The following is a 19,770-nucleotide window of genomic DNA, read 5'->3' as shown; positions in this document are numbered from 1 at the left end:
AGTGTTTTTTAAATTTCACAAACATCTATTTTTTTTTTCAAAAACAAAATTTAAACTAAAAATTGGTTCATGAAACCATTATCAAATTGACTTTTAAAATATGTCGGAAAGTGTTTTTGATACTATTGATTAACCCATTGAAAATATCGATTTTCTTAAATTTACCAAAATATCCTTATTACCAAATACAAGCAAGTAAATTTTGTTGATGAATTAATATGGTAACAATTCTCTACGTTGTTTCAATTTATTTTTGACTATACTTGATTGTGATTAAGGTTTTAAAATTTAATTAAATAATTACCAAACCTACTATTTATATAAAGAATTAAATATTTGACCGTTAGATTTATCTCCCAATAAAATCACTTAACGTTAGAAGATTTTTAAAAGATCTTTAAAGAAATTTGTTGGTGTCCCTTTTTTTTTCTTTAAACAAAATATTGAATTTTCAGATTTTTTTTTTAAATCTTTTAAAAATTTTCTAAATTTATTTTCATTCCTTTTTAGCCAGTATACTAAAAAATTTGATGGAGGCAAGTGCAGATACTGATTCGTACTCTAATCCAACGATAGAGATCTGTCAAGCCAAATAGACGGTCCAGATCATCTCAAGCCCAACTGCTCTTCCCGCTCAAAAACGTTGCAAATAAACAGGGGAGAAAAAAAGAAAAAAGAAAAGAAAAGAAAAAGTTGCTCTCTTCTCTTCATCAAGAATAAAAAACCATACATAAACCCTAATTGCTTCAAGAATTATATACCCTTTCGCTCAATAAGGTTTCTTCCAGTGCATTTCGCGACCAAGAAAGTTAAAACTACCGTCGTTTTTGCAGAGTAATTCCGGCCATGTCGACGCGTAGTCGCGGGTTACGGTCATCTTCCATAGCGAAGAGGCCTCCGACGACGGAGGATCACGGAAAGGACGTCATGGCGGCCAAGAAACGACCGCCTCTCAGAAACGTGACCAACGAAAGAAAGGGACCTCAGATTGGTGCATCAAATGCTATGGTGCGTGCTTCTCTTTCGATTTTCATGGCGTTTTTGTTCTTGTTTCTGCTTTTCCCTTTTGGGTATCGAGATCCCTAAATACATGTTTTGGGCTATTTCAATTGGATGATGATCAAGGACAGTGGCCATAATGAAAAAAGGTTACAACCATGTTTGAAGGTACCAGATTAGTGAATCAGGAAAAGGGAATTCTTTTGGGAAAATCGCAACACCCAAACCCGGTAGGAGGATAAAGGAAAATAGAAAAAAAGAAAAGAAAAAGAAAGATTGATGTGAATTGCCTATGTCCACGGGAGTTTGATCTCTTCACTGTTTTTACAACTTGGACGCTTTTCACGGCTAACATTTTTTTTTTTTTTTTTTTGTGGGACACAAACGAGTCCTATGAACTTACACTGAATAGAAAGTTTCCAGTCCTAGTCAAGCTAAAAAGAGTAATTTACCCAAATCTAAACTTTACAAATATTGACTTTCTCAAAAATAAAAATAAATAATCCGAGTCAAAATGACCAACAATTTTCATGTTGACTCAAATTCTCTCAATACCAGGGTGGGGTATCCCTTCTTGAGGCTTACCCCTTATGGGTAGGGTGTCATTGTTGCGCAATCAATAAGAGTAAACATGTGTCAAGTTCAAACTCTTCTCTGTCTTCTTTATAACTTCATTATTTTTGCAATTAGTCTCATCCTTGTGTCAACAAGTATCCTTAGTTGAAAATGAAGTCTTGTAAATTTCAAGGTGTGACTCTACTGTCAAGTTTTGCAAATTTCGAGACACTTTTATTAATATTCATAATTCCATCTGTATAAGAAAAAATCATAGCCTAGAGTGTCTAGAACCCCCCCTCCCAAAGAAATCAAACTTCTCATCAATTTAGGAACATTTTTAAAATTAATAATATCCTCATAAACTATCAAACATACTCCCCTTCACAGTACCAATCCCAATTGCTTTAAAGTTAAAAATCACTGTCCATTGAAATAGGTTTAACATTACATTCCTTATTGGTGTCAAAACATTCTTTATAGGGGCACATATGAAAAGAATATTTAGAATCCAAAATCTAAGAGTTAGAAAAATTTTCATCAACTATAATACAAAACACATCTTCATTATTATTAGAATTAGACTTTTCATCAACATTATCAAAATTTGAAGTCTCTTGGGATTCAAGTTTTCTCCTTACTTATAGGTGTTTTATCAATTCTTCACAATACCTCATAATATATCTTTTTTTTATATATATATATTATAATATCCCTTTAAGAGTGTGATTGGAAACAATCATCTTCTCTATTTACTCATATCACAATACGATTTAGACTTCACCACAAGAGCTTATTTAGTATGAGATGAACTACTTGGTTGTTTAATATTCTTTGTCTCTAAGAGAGCAATTGACACCTCATCAATAGTTAACATCATTTTTCCAACTAAAAGCGTAATCACCAATGTCTCATATTATTTTGATAGAAATGCCATTAAAATAACAACTCAATCTTCCTTATCAAGTTTGACCTCTACACTTAATAACCACGTTATGCACTTATTAAATTTATTTTTATGATCCTTAACGTCAATTCCTTCATCCATCTTTAAGTCATATAACTACTCTTTTCAAATATAATTTATTTGTTAGGGATTTTGACATATTAATTTTCGCTAATTTTTTTTTTTCATAAATCAAAAGGAGATTTCTTATTCAAAACACTATCTAAGTGTTTTGAATTAGATAATATTTTGACTAAGGAATCTTCTTTTCATTTATGGGAAAAGTTAGAGAAAACTTATATGTCGAAATCCCTAATAAATAGATTACATTTGAAAAATAGTTATACGAGTTGAAAGTAGATAAAGAAACCAATGTTAGAGATCATATAAATAAATTTAATAAGTACATAACTCAACTATTAAGGGTGGAGATCAAGATTAATGAGTAAGATCAAGTTTTTATTTTATTTGCGTCCTTACTGAAACCATATGAGACATGGGTGACAACACTTATTGTTTGGAAAAACGATGTTAAAAGTGGATGAGGTGTCAATTTCACTTTTAGAGACAAAATATTAAGCATTTTTTCTCACACCAAACAAGCTTTTATGGTGAACTTTGAATCATATTATGGTAGGAGTAAATTACAAGGGAGATATTATAATAGGATAGGTGATTGTTTCCAATCACATTCTGGAGGGATGTGGAGTGTTACTATTATTAGAAAAAAAAGGACATGTTTAGAGGTATTGTGAAGAATTGACGAAGCACTTAGAAGTAAGGAGAAAACTTAAATCCTAAGAGACTTCAAATTTTGCTATTGTTGCTAATGAAAAACTTGATAATGATAATGATATTTCTATTATACTTGATGAAGATTTTTTTTCTTCTTGGATTTTGGGTGTTATTTTTGTATGTGCCCATATAAGAAGTGTATTGACACCTACAAAGAATGTAATGCTAGTATTGTTTTAATTGATAGTAATTCTAGCTCTAAAGTCATTGGGATTGATTGCGTGAAAGTGAAGATGTTTGACAGTGTTGTGAGGATATTGACTAACGTTAAGCATGTTCCTAAATTAAGGAAAAATTTGATTCTTTTAGGGGCTTTAGATCTTTTGGGCTATTACTTCTCTACAAAAGGATGACATTATGAATATTAATAAAGGTGCCTTGGTAACTATGAAAGGCAAAAAATTTACATAACTTGAATGGAAAGATAATTTTAAGTGGAGCTATGATGATAGAGCCATGTCATGAAAAGTCTTATGTTAGTGCTAAATAAGTTGCTAGAGTAGAAGACTACAACAAGATATTGGTTTTAGATGAAAAATATAAAGACAAGATGATCAAGACTCCATTTTCAACTAAGAGTACTTATTGACTAAAGGATGAGACTATTGTAAAAAGTAAAAAGAATGAAGTTATGAAGTAGACAAAGACAGTTTCTCGAATCAAGTTTGATGAGAGTTTGAACTTGACACATGTTTACTTTTAGTGATTGTGTAGTGGTGACATTTTACCCATAAGGGGTGCAAAGGTGGGTATCAAGAAGAGATACCTCCACATGTGAATTGAGAGAATTTGAGTCAAGGTGGAGATTGTTGGTGATTTCAACTCAAATTATGGATCTTTAGTTTTGGAAAAGTTGATATTTATAGAGTTTATAATATAGGACAACCTTTGATCGATTGTTTACAATCAAGTTGGTAGGTTAGAGGTTTTATTTTTTAAGGTTTAAGGAGATGGACAAGGAATAGAGTTTATGACAACGGGAAAAAACAAAATAAAAATATAAAGAAAGAATATGAGAAGAAGAAGGGATAGAAACTTTATAATCTCATTAAGACCTTCTAGGGATTTCATTTAGAGGAAAAATAATGAAATCTCATCGGTGAGAATTGCAATGCTTGAGAAAAAACTAATATTATTTAATCATTTTATTTTGGTTTACATCAATTATCCTTATTTACAAGCTTCTCGAAGAAATTCAAATTTTTTTAGTATTCTATTGACCTATTATGACTCGAATTCTCCTAATTTAACTTCAACAGATGCTAATCTTAATTTAATTTCAACTAAGACTATCATTTTAAAGTTTATTTATTTCTTTCCTTCCTTTTTTTAAGTAGATCTCAGATATTCATCCATTTCAGTTTAGGTTTGGGTAAATTACTATTTTTGAGTTTGATTAAGATCGGGAAGCTTACTCTTTAGGGTTGGCCAATAAGACTATAAATATGTGGTTTTGCATAGGATTTTTACTGAGGTTGAAAAAAAAAGTAGGCCATCAAAGTTGTAAGGAGAGTGAAAACAAATAGGCAAATGATATATTGAGTTTTGGGTAGAGAGTTTTTGTATGAATTTTTGAAGTTCATTAATGAATTTAATCTCTCTTTCCCGTGGAAATAGGCAATTATGTTGAACCACATAAATCTTTTGTTTTCTTTATTTTACTTTTTTTTTATTTTTTTTTGTGTTATGATTTTTCCAACAAATTTAGAATTATAGGTAGGCCTGGACGATTGTTTCACCAAAAATAAAAAATAAAAAAATGATCCCATTTTATGGGTTTTTTGTGTGCTTTGAAAATAATATGAAAATCTAATTGGAAATGTTTCTCGTCATTTTGGTTCCCTGATGCCTCATAACTTTATTTTGCTCTTTTATCCTTCACATTCATATTGAAATGGGACATAAGTTAGTAGCTTGCTTCCTGATTTAACAGTATCCTTGTTCTAATTTTTGGGGAAAAAAGGTTAACCAAGGTTCATATTTGAAGGCACCATGCACAGCAAAAACTTTCAAGATAAAGAAGAGATCTTTGACCTGCATTCGTGGTACAAGCCTCTCTCAAAATACTTTCCCTGCATCCTTGAATGTAAAATCAAGTCCTGCTGTTTCTTGTGAGGATACATGCTTCCCCAAGAGTGATCAACCTGTTGGTAGTCTTACCAGTCTTTCTGCTTCCAGCAGCATGGTTAGTGTCCTTTCTGCCCCTAGAACTATGGGTGTTTCCCCAAGTCGATCAGATGGTTCAGTTTCTTTAGATGAGACCATGTCTACTTGTGATTCTTTGAAGAGTCCAGAATTTGAATATATCAACAACCATGATGCTTCTGCAGTTAGTTTTGTTGAGACAAAGACAGGTACCTGTCTCCATCTTTCGAAGCATGTGGAAATAACAGGTTTCTTCTTCTAATAAATTTATAACTTTTCTTGTCCACTTCATTTAGCTACTCTGGATGGGCTTTTCCCTTGGTTGTTTTGTTTGATAATTGGCATCTTTATTATTTAGATTTTATTTCTTTTTGTAAAATTTTGGTAATTAAAATGTTGTCCATGACATCTTGCTTAGCTTTCTGTGACTGCAATTGCAAATTATAGTTATATATTCTCCTGGCCTTGTTAATTTAGTTCTGTAATTTTGATCTCAGGAAATATCTGCAAGGGAGATGTGGAGGTGGAAACAATTGACAAAATTGTTAATGTTGATAAAAATTTCCTGGATCCACGGTTTTATGCAACCATCGATTGTGATATCTACAGTAACTTGCGTGCATCTGAGGTTTCTTTTGCATTTTAAATATATGTGCTATTTATTTCCATATATTGTTCATTACATTGGTATTGCCAAGTAAACACATATCCAAACTTATTATTTGTTCAGTACATCAGTATCTCTAAAGTAAACACATGTCCAAACTTATTCATTTCTCATGGACTTGCCGTTAACTATAAAATCAGCATTCAAAATTTCAAAAAAGCCTTCTTGCTTTTGTATGTTCAAGTAGGACAACAACCTCATATGTGTTTTGCAAAAATTGTCACCTTTGAAGTTTGCTATCCTCTAATCTTTTACTCTACAAGGTTAACAATGTTAATTGTCACCTTTAGTAATTGTTATCATTTTTACTTTTACAAGTAACTAGAAACATAAAGAAATACATTGAATGACTCCTTTTGCGGCTGGTCATAATGAATCATGTTGGCGTGCATTAAAATATTTTTATAAGATATTAAACAATTATTATTTTATATTCTAATAAAAGCACACTGATTTTTAAGAATTCTAAATATGATTTTTTTTTTTTTTTTGACTCCCACTTTCATTTTCTTGGAGTTGAAGATTCGCTCTTAGGGTGAAATTATTAAGTGAAAGGACATTTGAAGTGGGCTTTCTTTCTTGGACATTGATTTATTCTAATCATTTGATGGACGTCTTCATGTATATCTAATAAATCAGTTTGTCTCCGATGTGTCAATATGATTTCTTAATAAAAATTTTTGGCAGGATACTAATTTTGTGTAGCATCATAGATACTGATATTTTTTTCTCAACTAAAACGGATATTTTCACTTTTCACTTTTAATCCATTGACAAATTCTGTGGGATTTTTAAAGTCTTTGGAATTTTATAGTAAATTAATAATTTGACATGGAATGTGGATAAAAATCATATAGACAGACCAGGATGGTTTGTTAATGGCAGATACAAATTTTGTAAGAAGTCTAGAGCCAAACATGAATGACCAACCTTTGCATGGGAATCATCCTCTCATAAGTGTGTTGGTTTGTAGGAGTATTAGCTGACTTTTGGCATTAGCGGGTGCTGGTTCTTTGGTAGTTCATCAGATCAATTTTGGCATTAGTTGTTGCAGATTCTTTGTTAGTTCTACTGTATAGACCGCGTTGAGGAAATTTTAGTTTCATAATTTTCTATTGTATAGACAGACTTGTTTGAGCATGTCATACGGTTAGCTAAATTATGTTTTACATAGTCATATTCTTTTGATCTAGAATTCCTTGTCTGGAATCTCATCTTACTTTCCTACTTTTCTTCATGCTCTATCTCATTGCTGAGGTCATTTTAGGCAAAGAAACGGCCTTCCATTGACTTCATGGAAAGGGTTCAGAAAGACATTAATCCCAGCATGCGTGCAATACTCATTGATTGGCTTGTGGAGGTAAACTATAATAGGTTTCTTTCACATTTCCTTTGTGGATTGGCATATTCTAAGGAATCTCTCCCCTCCTCACATCAGGGACGGGTTTTGTTTTATAGCAACAACTTCATATGTTGATAGCTGGGGCTTTTCCTTGGATAATAAAAATCCTTATTGTCGATGTCATCAGCTGTTCTTGTGTGTAAAGTTGTGGTTATTACTATCTTGAAACCAGTGGTCTTAATTCTAATTCCAACTTCAGGTAGCTGAAGAATACAGGCTTGCACCAGATACACTATTTTTGACTGTTAACTACATAGATCGTTATCTTTCTGGCAATGTTATGAATAGGAAGCAGCTACAATTGCTTGGCATTGCCTGCATGATGATTGCAGCGTAAGATTTATTATTTCCTTTTGTTTTCTTCTTGCCAAATCTGTTGAAATTGGGTATGGATAATGACCATGAAAATGTAAACATTGCCAGTAAATATGAGGAGATTTGTGCGCCCCAGGTGGCAGAGTTCTGTTACATAACTGATAACACATACTCCAAGGAGGAGGTTTTGAATCTATTCTCTTTTAGCTGAATTGTGCTTGCCTAGATGCTTCTTTGAATTGTTCCTTTGTGCTCTCATTTGAGTTGTCATTCAGCAATTTAATTTTCCAGGTTTTGCAAATGGAATCTGCAGTCTTGAATTATTTGAAGTTTGAAATGACAGTCCCAACAACTAAATGTTTTTTGAGGTAAGGCCTATCTTTCTGGTTCTTATTGAATATTCTGAGTTCCATTGCTGTTTGTTTGTGTAGTTATTGACATCTGATTGATTCACAATGTTAAGGCAATTTATTCATGCTGCTCAAGGGAACAATAAGGTACCTGTCTTGAACTGGTTTAATCATGGTACTTTGTTTTATGTCATTCTCTATTGGTTACTAGGTTTTATGAACTTTGCTTTTTGATCATTATGATGGAGCATTTGGCTGGTAACTGATGTAACAATAGCAACAAATGTTGCTCTTGATTAATATTTGAGTTGAAAGAGGGAGTGGGATGCAATTCAAACTGATACTATGTTAGTATGAATAAAACCTTGAATAATGACCATTGTAGTACTCACTTCCACTTGATATTGTATTTTTTAAATATGGAAGCGCTTGGATATCCATATTTAGTCCTTTGCCTGGTGATTCTTGGATGCTTGATACTTTTTGGTGATCATATTTGTTGCTTTGTAGGATCCATCATTGCAACTGCAATGCTTGGCAAGCTACCTTACAGAGTTATCACTCCTAGAGTACAACATGCTTTGTTATGCACCATCACTAATAGCTGCTTCTGCGACTTTCTTGGCTAGATTTATACTTTTCTCAGCAGAGAAGCCTTGGGTAAGTCAGACATCGTATCAGACTGATCTTGTAGTTTCTTAGACGCTTTGGTTTACCATCTCCCTTGACATAGGATTGTAACTCATCCCTCTATTTGTTTTGGTACAGAATTCTATGTTGGGGCATTATACACATTACCTGCCCTCTCATTTGCATGATTGTGTTAAGGCATTACATCATCTTTGCTGTAACAACCATGGTTCTGGTTTACCCGCAATTAAGGAGAAATACAGTCAGCATAAGGTAAGCCAAATTTCCCTCTGTGTGTTTCATACTTTCTCTAGGCTTATATTGCCTCATCTTCAACTGAAAAAACTTATGACTGTTGACATTAGAGAAGTAATATCAGAAACTGCGCATGAACTCTTTACTGATACAAACGCAAACTTTTGTTGATATCCAAATGTCCTGATCTAAACTTGGGTCTTCTTTTATGAACCAGTATAAATTTGTGGCAAAGAAGTATTGCCCCCCTTGTGTGCCTCCAGAGTTTTTTGAAGACCCAAGCGACTAGATGTCAGATAAGTATGGCAATGCTTGGCTGAATAGACTTGGATGTTTCTGCTGTCAGCTGTGTGGTCTTTCCTGGTGATGTGTTTTTGGAGTTTCAAGTAGCATAGTCTTCTTCTACTGTTTCATTCCACTCTTCTCTGTTGAAGATGAACCCACCAGGTTCATATCGTACGTAATGTGTTCTTGTTTAAATTTCTTTAGTTTACCCCAATTTTCAACCTTGTACATGACCATTTCTTTTAATGCATCTTGATATTCAACTGTACATAAACATTCCTTTCAATGATCCCTTCTCTTTCATGGAAAACAAATGGGGAAAATAAATTGAGTTATCTGTCCTGTAATATGTAAATTTGGCAATGATGCATTTTTTAATTAAATTTTATTTATTTATTTATTTTTAATTTCAATGAATCAAGGGTGACTAAAAACCCGTTAGATAATTCTAGAAAACACTTTTAATTTTTCTAACATTTAAATTTTTTATCATTTAAGTGTTAAAAATGTTTTTTAAAATCACTCTCAAACGCACTTTAAATAGTTGAATTAATTACAAATCGGAAGAGAGAGATCTAATTCTCAAATAAGAAAATTTCAAATTTGGAATCATGTTGAAAATAAAAATATATTTTGTTAAAACACACTCAATCAATTTTATAACTTACCAAAAAAAAAAAAAAAAAAAGGTCAGATAGCATTCTTTCCTTCCAGGTAATCTTGGCTTATGGGAAGATGTATTAAATTATTTGTAAAAACCTTGTGATCCTTCTTGCCCTGTTCTAACCCGTAGGAAAGGGGTCATGTTCTCTTGTTCCCTTTTTCCCTCTTTTGTCATTTATTGGGCCGGGTGTTCATTGAATTAAGAAAAATTAATAAGCTTCTGGGGAAAGATATAAATTTAAAATTTTATACCATTTTGAATTTGTCATTAATAAAATATGGATACGAATTTTCTAAAATTAAATTTGATTATTTATTTTTCTTCCTTTTTCATTTCTTATTTGCTTTTCCTCCTGGTTTTTTCTTATTGGGATAGAAATTTTAAATCATTACAGAAAATGATGTAATTTTCAATCCCTAAATTTCGAACAAGCCAAAAAAAAAATTTGACTATGTGCCTTAAAAGCTCTGAAACTGGATCATGTGGGTCTCACTCCTAGCTCAGTTTCTGCTCCCTAAAGCCACATCGACTGACCGTTAGGTTGTTTAAATTCAAATTCAAATTCAAACCCCAACCTCCCTAACCTCACAGCCCGTCACCTTCACAAATCTAACCGACAACTAAAACTCCCTCAAACCGATGAAAACGAAAATCCACCTCAGCCTTGACCACAGGCTCCATCACTCTCCGCAGTCCTATTGGCCCTTCTTACACAAAGATGAATACAGTTAAAAGAAAATAGAAGGGGACAGATCTGTGGGCCCCACTTTGCTACGCTCCTAACGATTATCGAGCAGATCGGACGGTCAGGATGTCTTTCAATTCAAACACCGCTTTTCCCCGCCTCAAAGTACCATTAAAGTAGTACGTTAAATCACACGCAGCACCGTCTCTCTCTAAAACCTTTTCCCCTTCTTTACTATCAACCCTGTAAGAATCTTGAAAAACATTTTCAAAAATTCATGACTTAAACCCTAGTTGCTTCAAAAGATTCAAAGATTTGAATCCCTTTCTTTTTCTCCTTTATCTGGTTTGCTTTGTTCATTTTGAACCAGATAGAGAGAGGGGCTCTTCAGCTATGTCGACCCAGAATCGCCGTTCCTCAGTTTCTTCGTCGTCGTCGTCGTTGATGAAGCGGTCGTCGTCGGATAATCATGGTAAGGTTACGACGGTGCCGTCGCATTTGGCCAAGAAGCGGCCGCCTCTCAGTAACATTACCAACCAAAAGAATGCTTCTCTGAGTGGGTTAAAAAGCTCGGCTGCGGTCGGGACTATGGTGGGTTTTCCTTCTTGATATGATTGATTGTTGGGATTTGTTTGGTTGCTAAGAAAACCGTGGGAAAGAAAGGGAAAACTGTTATTGGTTTTGTTTTTTTTGTTTCACAGGAAAGATTCACAAACCAAAAAAAAGAAGAAAAAAAAGGCTCATTATAGCTTGATTTGATGTTTTCTTTTTCTTGGTATCCTCTGGTTTCTGAGATGCCACACAAGAATTACTGAATGTTTGGGTATCATCTTGTTTATGGCATTATGAAAAATTAAGTTTTTTTTTGTTATTTAGTATTTTTCTGTGACTTTTTCTCGTTCTTTTCTTTTTCCCTGGTTGAAGGTTTTTTTCTTATGGATCGTCCTGATCTTTTCATTTTTCGAGACCAAAACAATACATTATAAGCATTCAAATTTTTGTGTTATTTCCAATTCTTCCAAAATTTCAATCTATTTGATCAAATGCCGCTTTTTATTTGGGAAACAAAATCGCACCCTGAGAGAATTGTCGTTATAGAAAAAAATAGTTTAGACAAGAAATCAGTCAATTATTATCTCTGGATTTAAGGTTTGAATTTAAATCTCAGGTGAAAGTCAGTCCTCTCCGCTATCATTTCATAGTGGGGCTCAAATTTCAAACCCAAATCCACCTTTTAATATTTGTCTCTAGCTATCCAAATCCACAATCTAATATTTGTTTAATGCCATGTGGGGTGAAATGATTAACTAGGGTTTTGTCTTCTTGAAGGTACCATGTGCGGAAAAAATTTCCAAAGCGAAGAGGGGATCTTCTAAAATTTCCCGAAGTGTAGGCATCACTGGAAATACATCATCTTCTTCCTTGAATGTGAAACCAACTGCAGTTATTCCCTGTAAGGACACATCTCTTCCCAAAAGTGATGGAACTGCCTCTACTGTTACCGCCCTTCCAGATCCTTGCAGCTTGGATGTTTCACCGAATCGATCCGATGGTATTTCAGCTTCCATGGATGAGACGATGTCTACTTGTGATTCTTTCAAGAGCCCAGAAGTTGAATATATGGACGTTGATGATTTAGCGGTTAATTCTATTGAGAGGAAGACATGTAGCAAGCTCTACATTTCAGAGCATGTGGAAGCAGAAGGTTGCATTTTTGCCTTGTCTCCCTTTATGTTGTTTCTTTTGTGTTCAATGTGAAGATTTTCTCACTGGGTTTCCATTGTTTTGTTCACAGGAAATATTTGCAGTGAAGATATGCATGTGGAGACAGAAACAAATGGTAAAATTGCTGATATCGATGACAATTTCGGGGATCCACAGTTCTGCGCAACCATGGCTTGTGACATCTACAAGCACCTGCGTGCATCTGAGGTTTAACATCTTTTCCATTGATAATCTACACGTTTCTGACTTGATCTTATTAAATAAATGCTCTTTCTTGTTGAAGTTCCTGGAAACAAGATGTATTCTATAAAGATCATTGTGTGTTTTGATGGGGATGATACCTTTAAGATATGTATTTTCCTGTCTGTCTTAACTTTGTCAGTTCAGTCCATTCAAAAAATATATTTGTTCAGGGTAATCTGTAGAACCCCTCCATTCATTTAGATTTGCATGAATTTTCCCTGAAATTGCTTTCTTTCATGAAGCCTCTTATGGAGTTACTTATTGTATGGTCCAAAATTTTTTAGAATGCTACATATTCACATGATAAGATATGATTTTAGGTCTTGATTTTTATTATTGTTTTGCCTTTTCTTCATGTAATTTGTTCATTTCCTGGGGTTTTCTAGGCAAGGAAGAGGCCTTCCACAGACTTCATGGAGAGAATTCAGAAAGACGTTAATGCAAGCATGAGGTCAATTCTCATTGATTGGCTTGTGGAGGTAGATTATATTTAAGTAATTATATGGTATCCATCTTATATTTCGATCAATTCTAATATTGTACAATGGGGATTTACATTGATTACCAAGATGTTTCATTGTAGTCTTTCTAGAGGTGTAATAAATTCTAATGCAACTGCAGGTTGCTGAAGAGTACAGGCTTGTGCCTGATACATTATACTTGACAGTGAACTTCATAGATCGGTATCTTTCTGGGAATGTGATGAACAGGCAACAGCTACAATTGCTTGGTGTTGCATGCATGATGATTGCTGCGTAAGATGCTACCTCTCTTTTTTCCTGTATTTGTTCCCTCTTGCTTTCAATCTCCCTTCTGTTTTAAGGAAATAATATGGATGTTAACGAGAAACATGATAAAATTGGCAGCAAGTATGAAGAGATTTGTGCACCCCAGGTGGAAGAATTCTGTTACATAACTGATAACACCTATTTCAAGGAGGAGGTTTGGGTTCTCCTCTTTGTGTAAATAGTAGATTCATTTAAATGTTCATTTGAATTGTAGTTGATGTTCTTTACTTGCAATTTGCAAAAACATGAAACAGTTTCCTAGTTGTTTTTTTTATCCCTTCCTTGACAATAAAACTGAGCAACTTAGACTCTTGCAGGTTTTGCAAATGGAATCTTCTGTCCTAAATTTCTTAAAATTTGAAATGACAGCTCCAACAGCTAAATGTTTTTTGAGGTAATATTCAGCTTGTCTATCCCTATTGATGACAAAAATACAATGGTTATCTCACATATGCTGATTTAAGTGTTGATTTGTGCTTCATTGACAAAACGATAGGCGATTTGTTCGAGCTGCTCAAGGAATGAACGAGGTATCTGTCTTGGACTGTAACATCTAGTAATTCAGATTTATATCTTTCTTCATTACATGCACAACTTCAAATCATGTTATTTTCCAATCACTGGAGCACAGTCCACAATCTTAAGAATCACAAACAAAAGCAAATAACAGCTAGTATAATTCCTTAATATCTCGTCATAAGAATAACTTCCATTAGTCATTTTGTTCTTTATCAAGCCCAACATTCCTCTTGGTGTAATGGGACCGAGGATGCTTTTTTGTGCTAGGAATTTGTTAACCCACTGAAAAGCTATGGTTCTCTGTGATGGTTTGATGACTTCATCTGTTCTTTCCATAGGTTCCATCGTTGCAGCTCGAGTGCTTGGCGAACTATATAGCCGAGCTATCCCTTCTGGAGTACAGTATGCTCTGTTATGCTCCATCCCTTATAGCGGCTTCAGCAATTTTCTTGGCCAACTATATTCTTCTCCCTTCAAAGAGACCTTGGGTAAGGGTTTGATGAAATATTAGGCAGATTTTGCTTGTTCAAATGCCTTATGGACTACCGAGTTATGTTGTAGCTTTCTCTTCTGAAACCTCCTAATTTCAATCTGGTATTGATTTTGGTCCAGAATTCTACCTTGAGGCACTACACACTCTACCAGCCCTCTGATTTGTGTGATTGTGTTAAGGCTCTTCATCGCCTATGCTGTAACAACCACAATTCTAGTTTACCTGCAATCAGGGAGAAATACAGTCAGCACAAGGTGAGCAAAATTTCTGTTCCAGTTTCCAGACTCATTTCGAGTTCTTCACATGCCCTGTTTTTTTGAGAATCTGTTTGCTGTAGATTGGTTGATGATTCAAATGTCCTAAAACTGACATGCTTCTTTTGTGCACACCAGTACAAATTTGTGGCAAAGAAGTACTGCCCTCCTTCCATACCTTCAGAGCTTTTCCACAACCTAAGCAACTAAGCACTGTGGCGTAATTTTTCCAATGTTCTGTTGGATTAGCTTGTGTGTGTATGGTGTAGGCTGCTTGTTCTAGTTCCAACTGCTGTAATCCCCTTTCTGATAACCACACCTGTTTTTGGAATTTTGACTCCGACGTTAGGGTGGTGTCCTCCCCTAGATCATAATCTTGTACAATTGAGTTTTCTTATTTAGCTTTTGTAGCTCATTTCAATGTCCAATTTCTGTACAGATTTATCTTTTATGTCATTCATCTCCTTGTTGCCTTTAATTTCAAACTCCAATCTTCACAAATGGGAAAGTCATTCATTCAAATGGACTAATTGCACAACTGGGTTTATATATAACACATCAAGTTAATAGCACCAACTTCTGAAAGAGTCATAATACTACAGAGGTTTATACACTAGCAATATTATAGCTGCTTGAGCATTAAGCAATCTACAGAGAGGTTTATACGCTAGCAAAAGCCGAGTAATACAATATTATAGCTGCTTGAGCATTAAGCAATCTAGGCCCGTAGACCACACTGAGGCTTGGCCAAGACCCAGGGTGCAGCCTCAACACCATGATTCGGAGTGTTGCTGAGCCAGTGACAATCTTCAAAGGAGCAGTGTGGCCCGTCCACCTGCAACTTCACGTCAACCGACCTAATCACCTTGGGAGCCCAGGCCGGAGTCCCATCCTCGTATGAATTATGTGTCAATCGATGAAGCCCTGAGCCATCCAAATTCACCACAAAGATATCGCCGTAAGGCTGGTAGTGATGTGCGTTGGAGATGGGCTCAGCTGATACTGCGGCATAGTCTGAAGTGAAAACAATGCTCTTCCCATCAGGGCTGAACCATGGGTGGTTAGTCCTCCCAGCTGAACCGCTCTGAACCACCTTCCTGAGGCCGGTCCCGTTAGGGTGAATCACGTACAGTTCAAACCCACCACCACCCGGGTTCTCCCGGTCGGATGCAAAGACAATCCAGTCACCGTCCGGTGACCAATTACACATTGTGTCCGTCCATGGACCCTCTGTTAACCGATGGATCCCACCTCTCTCTCCATCCACAGCATCCATTATGTACAGATTCTTATAGCCAGACCGGCCCGACCGGAACGCGATCCATTTCCCGTCCGGTGATGGCGAGGGAAATGCGTTATTCTCACCGCCGGTGGTCAACTTTTTGTAGCTAGGCTGGTCAACGTCATCAACGTTGATAGACACTATATCCACTTTTGTGCTTTCTGTAGCGAACGTGGGACCTGCACTAGTGTATACAACCCCTTTCCGTTTATGGTCCCAAGCGGTGGAGAAGGCGATTCCGGAGAACACCTCCCGCCGGCCAGAACCGTCCCGGTTCACCACGTAAACCCCCGGGAATTCGACGTAAGCGATCCGGTCGCCGCCCGGTGAAAACGAAGGGAACGAACCGTCAAATCTAAACAGAGAGATTTCAGGTAATGGGCTTTTGAGGTTTTCGAGCAGCAGGTGAGGGCTTTTCCCTCCGTTACTGTCGCCTCTGCATCTGTGGTAACCAATTCGAGTAGAATCGGGCGAGATGAACGGATTAAAGTGGTGAGTTTGGGGAGAAATCCGACGAGTTAATTCCCTAAACTCGTTACTGAGAAGGTCAAACAACTCAATGTGGCGATAATCTGAATTGGGTCTTCTCGTCGCCACGGCAATGAAGTTTTTGTTGCCTGGCGAGGTAGCTGGGGTGAAAGCGTGGAGACCAGGTGGAGTGACTCGCTCGATAACCACTGACTCAGCAAGAATCGCTCTGTGGATACTCCACCAGCCATCGCTGCCTCTACGGTGGAAAAACAGAGTAGAATCATCGACCCAACACGGCCAACCACCGTGTTCCACAACTTTCGTCCTCTCAGACCCATCACGAGTCCTGAAAACGTAGATATCGGTGCTGAGCTCTTCAACTTCCCCACCCCAGCCTCTCTCTCCATAAGAAGCCACCGCTGTCCATACCCCCGACGGCGATACAGCCGGGCTGTAATCAGCCACCCCATACGGTGTCAACCGCCTAGTCGACCCCGTCGGAAGATGAGTCGAGTAGACAGCAGCCCAACTTTTCCTGGGCACACCCGAGTCCTCGTGAGTCGATACGTAAACCAAGTCCTCACCAACTAAGCTAGGCCTGTCTTTCATCGAAATTCGACCGTCGCTCTGTTCAGTGTTAGTGCCCAATAGCGGAACCTCAACTCGAACTGCGGTCTCCAGTGCAGATCTTCTTCTAGAGTTCGTGGGAGTATCATAATAGATTATGTCAAGATATATATTCGACGACCCCTTTCTCTCGGTGACATAGATGGTTTGCAGAGACTCATCTGGGCGTTTCACGTTTGAGCTTTCAAGTAGGGTTTGATTGGCTAGAAGAGAAATAATTGGAGAAGATGGGAAATGACCGTTGAAATTCACGGACTGACCATCGGTAATCCGAAGCTCGTCGGCGATAGTAGAAGGCCCCAGAGTCGGGAGGCTGAAAACGTCGAAGGCATAGTCGGATCTCCCCAGCGTTGTGAAGATGATGCTGGTGGTGCTGGTGGTGGGGCCGTCATGGTCCGCCGCTGCAGAGAAGAGGGTGATGACCAAACTGAGAAAGAAACAGAGAAGTGTTATGCGGTTCATCTCTCTAGGGCTTGGAGTCTCCATAGTGTGGTTCGTAGACGACAGACAGGGCCACTAGATATTATCACCGGAAGAGGAGAGTGAGATTGTATAGCGTTACAAAGCTGTGATGGCTGTGATGATTAGAGGCCGTTAATTAGTTTGGAGGTTGGATGAGGTTGTAGTGTAAGGGATGACGTTTCACGGGAAGGCGGGTCCAAGAATGATAGAAATTAGACACGTGTCAATGGGAGGATGGCTGAAATTATTGGGGGTGTGTCCTTTGGGTGATGTCGCTGTGACTGTTGTCTATTTCTATCCGGATGATTTGGGATTCCCTTGTTGTATATCTCCTAAATTTTTCTAACTTGTCCCATTTATTGAATTAGACACAAAAGCCCAGATATCGAATTGGTTGGTCTACACTCTTCGCTCTGCCCAAGCCCAATCCAATGGATTGTTACAGGCCCAAACTTTGAGTTTGGAGCAGAAGTAATTTATTTTTAAAAACCAAATTCACAAAGTATATTTTCTTCCAAATTAATTTTCAATTCTCATCGACATGAGCATGCACGTCACAAAATCCTGACAGCTACAAATTTGAATTTTTTAAAAAAATCAGTTAAAACCATACTTACTAACTATAATTTTAAATTTAAGTTTAAATCAACAATTGACAATTATAAACAATCTGAGTCTAACCCAATTAATACGAGTTAAACTCAACCAATTTGAATTCAACTTGAGTTTGAAAAAATGAGGTTGAATTGAGATTTAGTCGAGTACTTTAACTTAAAGATCAACATGGGTTGAGTTTGAATGATTATTTCTTAATTTGGGTTGAGTTAGGTTAGCGCTAGTCATCACCTGACCAACTTGTCAAAGTTGCATCATAATTGTTGAGTTTGAATACGGGTTTGTCACTTTTGAAAACTTAATTCAATTAACATAATTCCTCATATTGACTTTGATTAAAAGGGAAAGGTATTAAGCAGTACTCTAATTTCAATTGATTAAAATGGAAAGGTGTTGAGCAATAATATAATTTCAAAATGATAATATCATAGGATAAATATTTATTACATGTGGACAACTTTTTATATAAAATTCAAAGTTTACTTTTATAAATGGAAATTAATTTTTTGCCCATTATGCAATGGAGGATGCAACTATTTTGTAAGCACCAAAGAGAAAGAAAGTGAAAAAAAAAAATGAACAAATAAATTTGATTCCAGAAATAAAAATAAAACTTTCTTTTCAAACACTAATCTTCTTTTTTTTTTTCTTCTTTTTTTCTTTTTTTTTGAACAATAAATTTTAAAGTTATATTTGGTTACAATAAAATACTAAGAAAAGAAAAGAAAGAGTTAAGAAAAATAATTTTCTAATGTTTTATTTCACTTTGAAAAAGTAGGTAAAAAATCAATATAATTAAAATTAATTAAAATTTATATAATTTAAAATCATTTAATCTTTACATTAAAAAAAAAAGTGTGTTATAAAAATTAAACTAATCCAACCTATGGTAATCATCCTAAAGGGAGGTGAATAGGGTGATGGTCTTTTTTAAATAAATAAATAAACTTTCCAATCCACCCTCTTGAACTTTTGGCTCCAAGCACCCTTTACAAACCTCAAGAGATATCTCACTCTTGAATAACCCTTCAAGTAATACCCCACACTTAAGAATCTTTATCTCAAAGATATACCAAGTTATTGAAGGAATGTGGGGATCATCTTCAATGGCATCCCATAAATCAAGATTAGTAGATTAGAAAAACCTAGTCATTTTAGTTTTCCAATATGAATAATCGGTTCTCGTGAAAAGTGGAGGTCGGGTGGTTGAAAAACTTTCAATGTGAGATGAGCTTGATAGATTAGCCATTACTTCTTAGATGATTAAGTCTTAAACAAGAAACCTATCTTTGATACCAATTGTTAGAAAAATTAGGCTAATTCAACCTATGGTAATCACCCTAAAGGGGGGGGTTCCAATCCACCCTCTTAAACTTTTAGCTCCAAGCACCCTTTACAAACTTCAAGATATATCTCACTCTTGAATAACCCCTTAAGTGATACCCCACACTTAAGAATCTTCCTCTCAAAGATATATAAATAATTGATCTCACAAAATCTTAGTACAAAAACTTTAAACTCAAATGATACAAGAAAACTATGATTGAACGGTACACTAAAGATATGCAAGTTTTAGAACAATGGTGCACTCAGAAACA

The 19,770-nt window shown here is 35.8% G+C and overlaps 3 protein-coding genes across 4 annotated transcripts; 2 read left to right on the top strand and 1 right to left on the bottom strand.

Moving 5' to 3' along the window:
• Positions 1-698: 698 nt before the first annotated feature.
• Positions 699-9,676, top strand: LOC117907380 (cyclin-A1-4-like). 2 transcript variants are annotated; one of them, XM_034820904.1, is made up of 11 exons: positions 699-1,008; positions 5,283-5,649; positions 5,938-6,068; positions 7,375-7,467; positions 7,709-7,842; positions 7,933-8,008; positions 8,116-8,192; positions 8,288-8,321; positions 8,685-8,834; positions 8,943-9,077; positions 9,277-9,676. In XM_034820904.1, exons 1-11 carry the CDS (start codon positions 847-849, stop codon positions 9,346-9,348), a joined length of 1,431 nt encoding a protein of 476 aa, XP_034676795.1. In that variant the 5' UTR covers positions 699-846; the 3' UTR covers positions 9,349-9,676. The 2 variants fall into 2 exon arrangements, with proteins under 2 accessions (XP_034676795.1, XP_034676794.1); XM_034820903.1 differs by having other exon boundaries at positions 5,283-5,688.
• Positions 9,677-10,902: 1,226 nt separating this feature from the next.
• On the top strand, positions 10,903-15,166 carry LOC117906537 (cyclin-A1-1). Its single transcript, XM_034819580.1, has 11 exons — positions 10,903-11,284; positions 12,023-12,398; positions 12,489-12,625; positions 13,048-13,140; positions 13,283-13,416; positions 13,528-13,603; positions 13,767-13,843; positions 13,946-13,979; positions 14,307-14,456; positions 14,581-14,715; positions 14,854-15,166. Exons 1-11 carry the CDS (start codon positions 11,087-11,089, stop codon positions 14,923-14,925), a joined length of 1,482 nt encoding a protein of 493 aa, XP_034675471.1. The 5' UTR covers positions 10,903-11,086; the 3' UTR covers positions 14,926-15,166.
• A 79-nt stretch (positions 15,167-15,245) lies between these two features.
• On the bottom strand, positions 15,246-17,598 carry LOC117906536. Its single transcript, XM_034819579.1, has one exon. The coding sequence runs from the start codon at positions 17,579-17,581 to the stop codon at positions 15,434-15,436; it is 2,148 nt and encodes a 715-aa protein (XP_034675470.1). The 5' UTR covers positions 17,582-17,598; the 3' UTR covers positions 15,246-15,433.
• Positions 17,599-19,770: the final 2,172 nt, after the last annotated feature.

Source organism: Vitis riparia, chromosome 18 (assembly GCF_004353265.1).
Source record: "Vitis riparia cultivar Riparia Gloire de Montpellier isolate 1030 chromosome 18, EGFV_Vit.rip_1.0, whole genome shotgun sequence".
NCBI lineage: Eukaryota > Viridiplantae > Streptophyta > Magnoliopsida > Vitales > Vitaceae > Vitis > Vitis riparia.
Note: the sequence above shows the minus strand (reverse complement) of the source record. Positions and strands in the feature narration are given on the sequence as shown.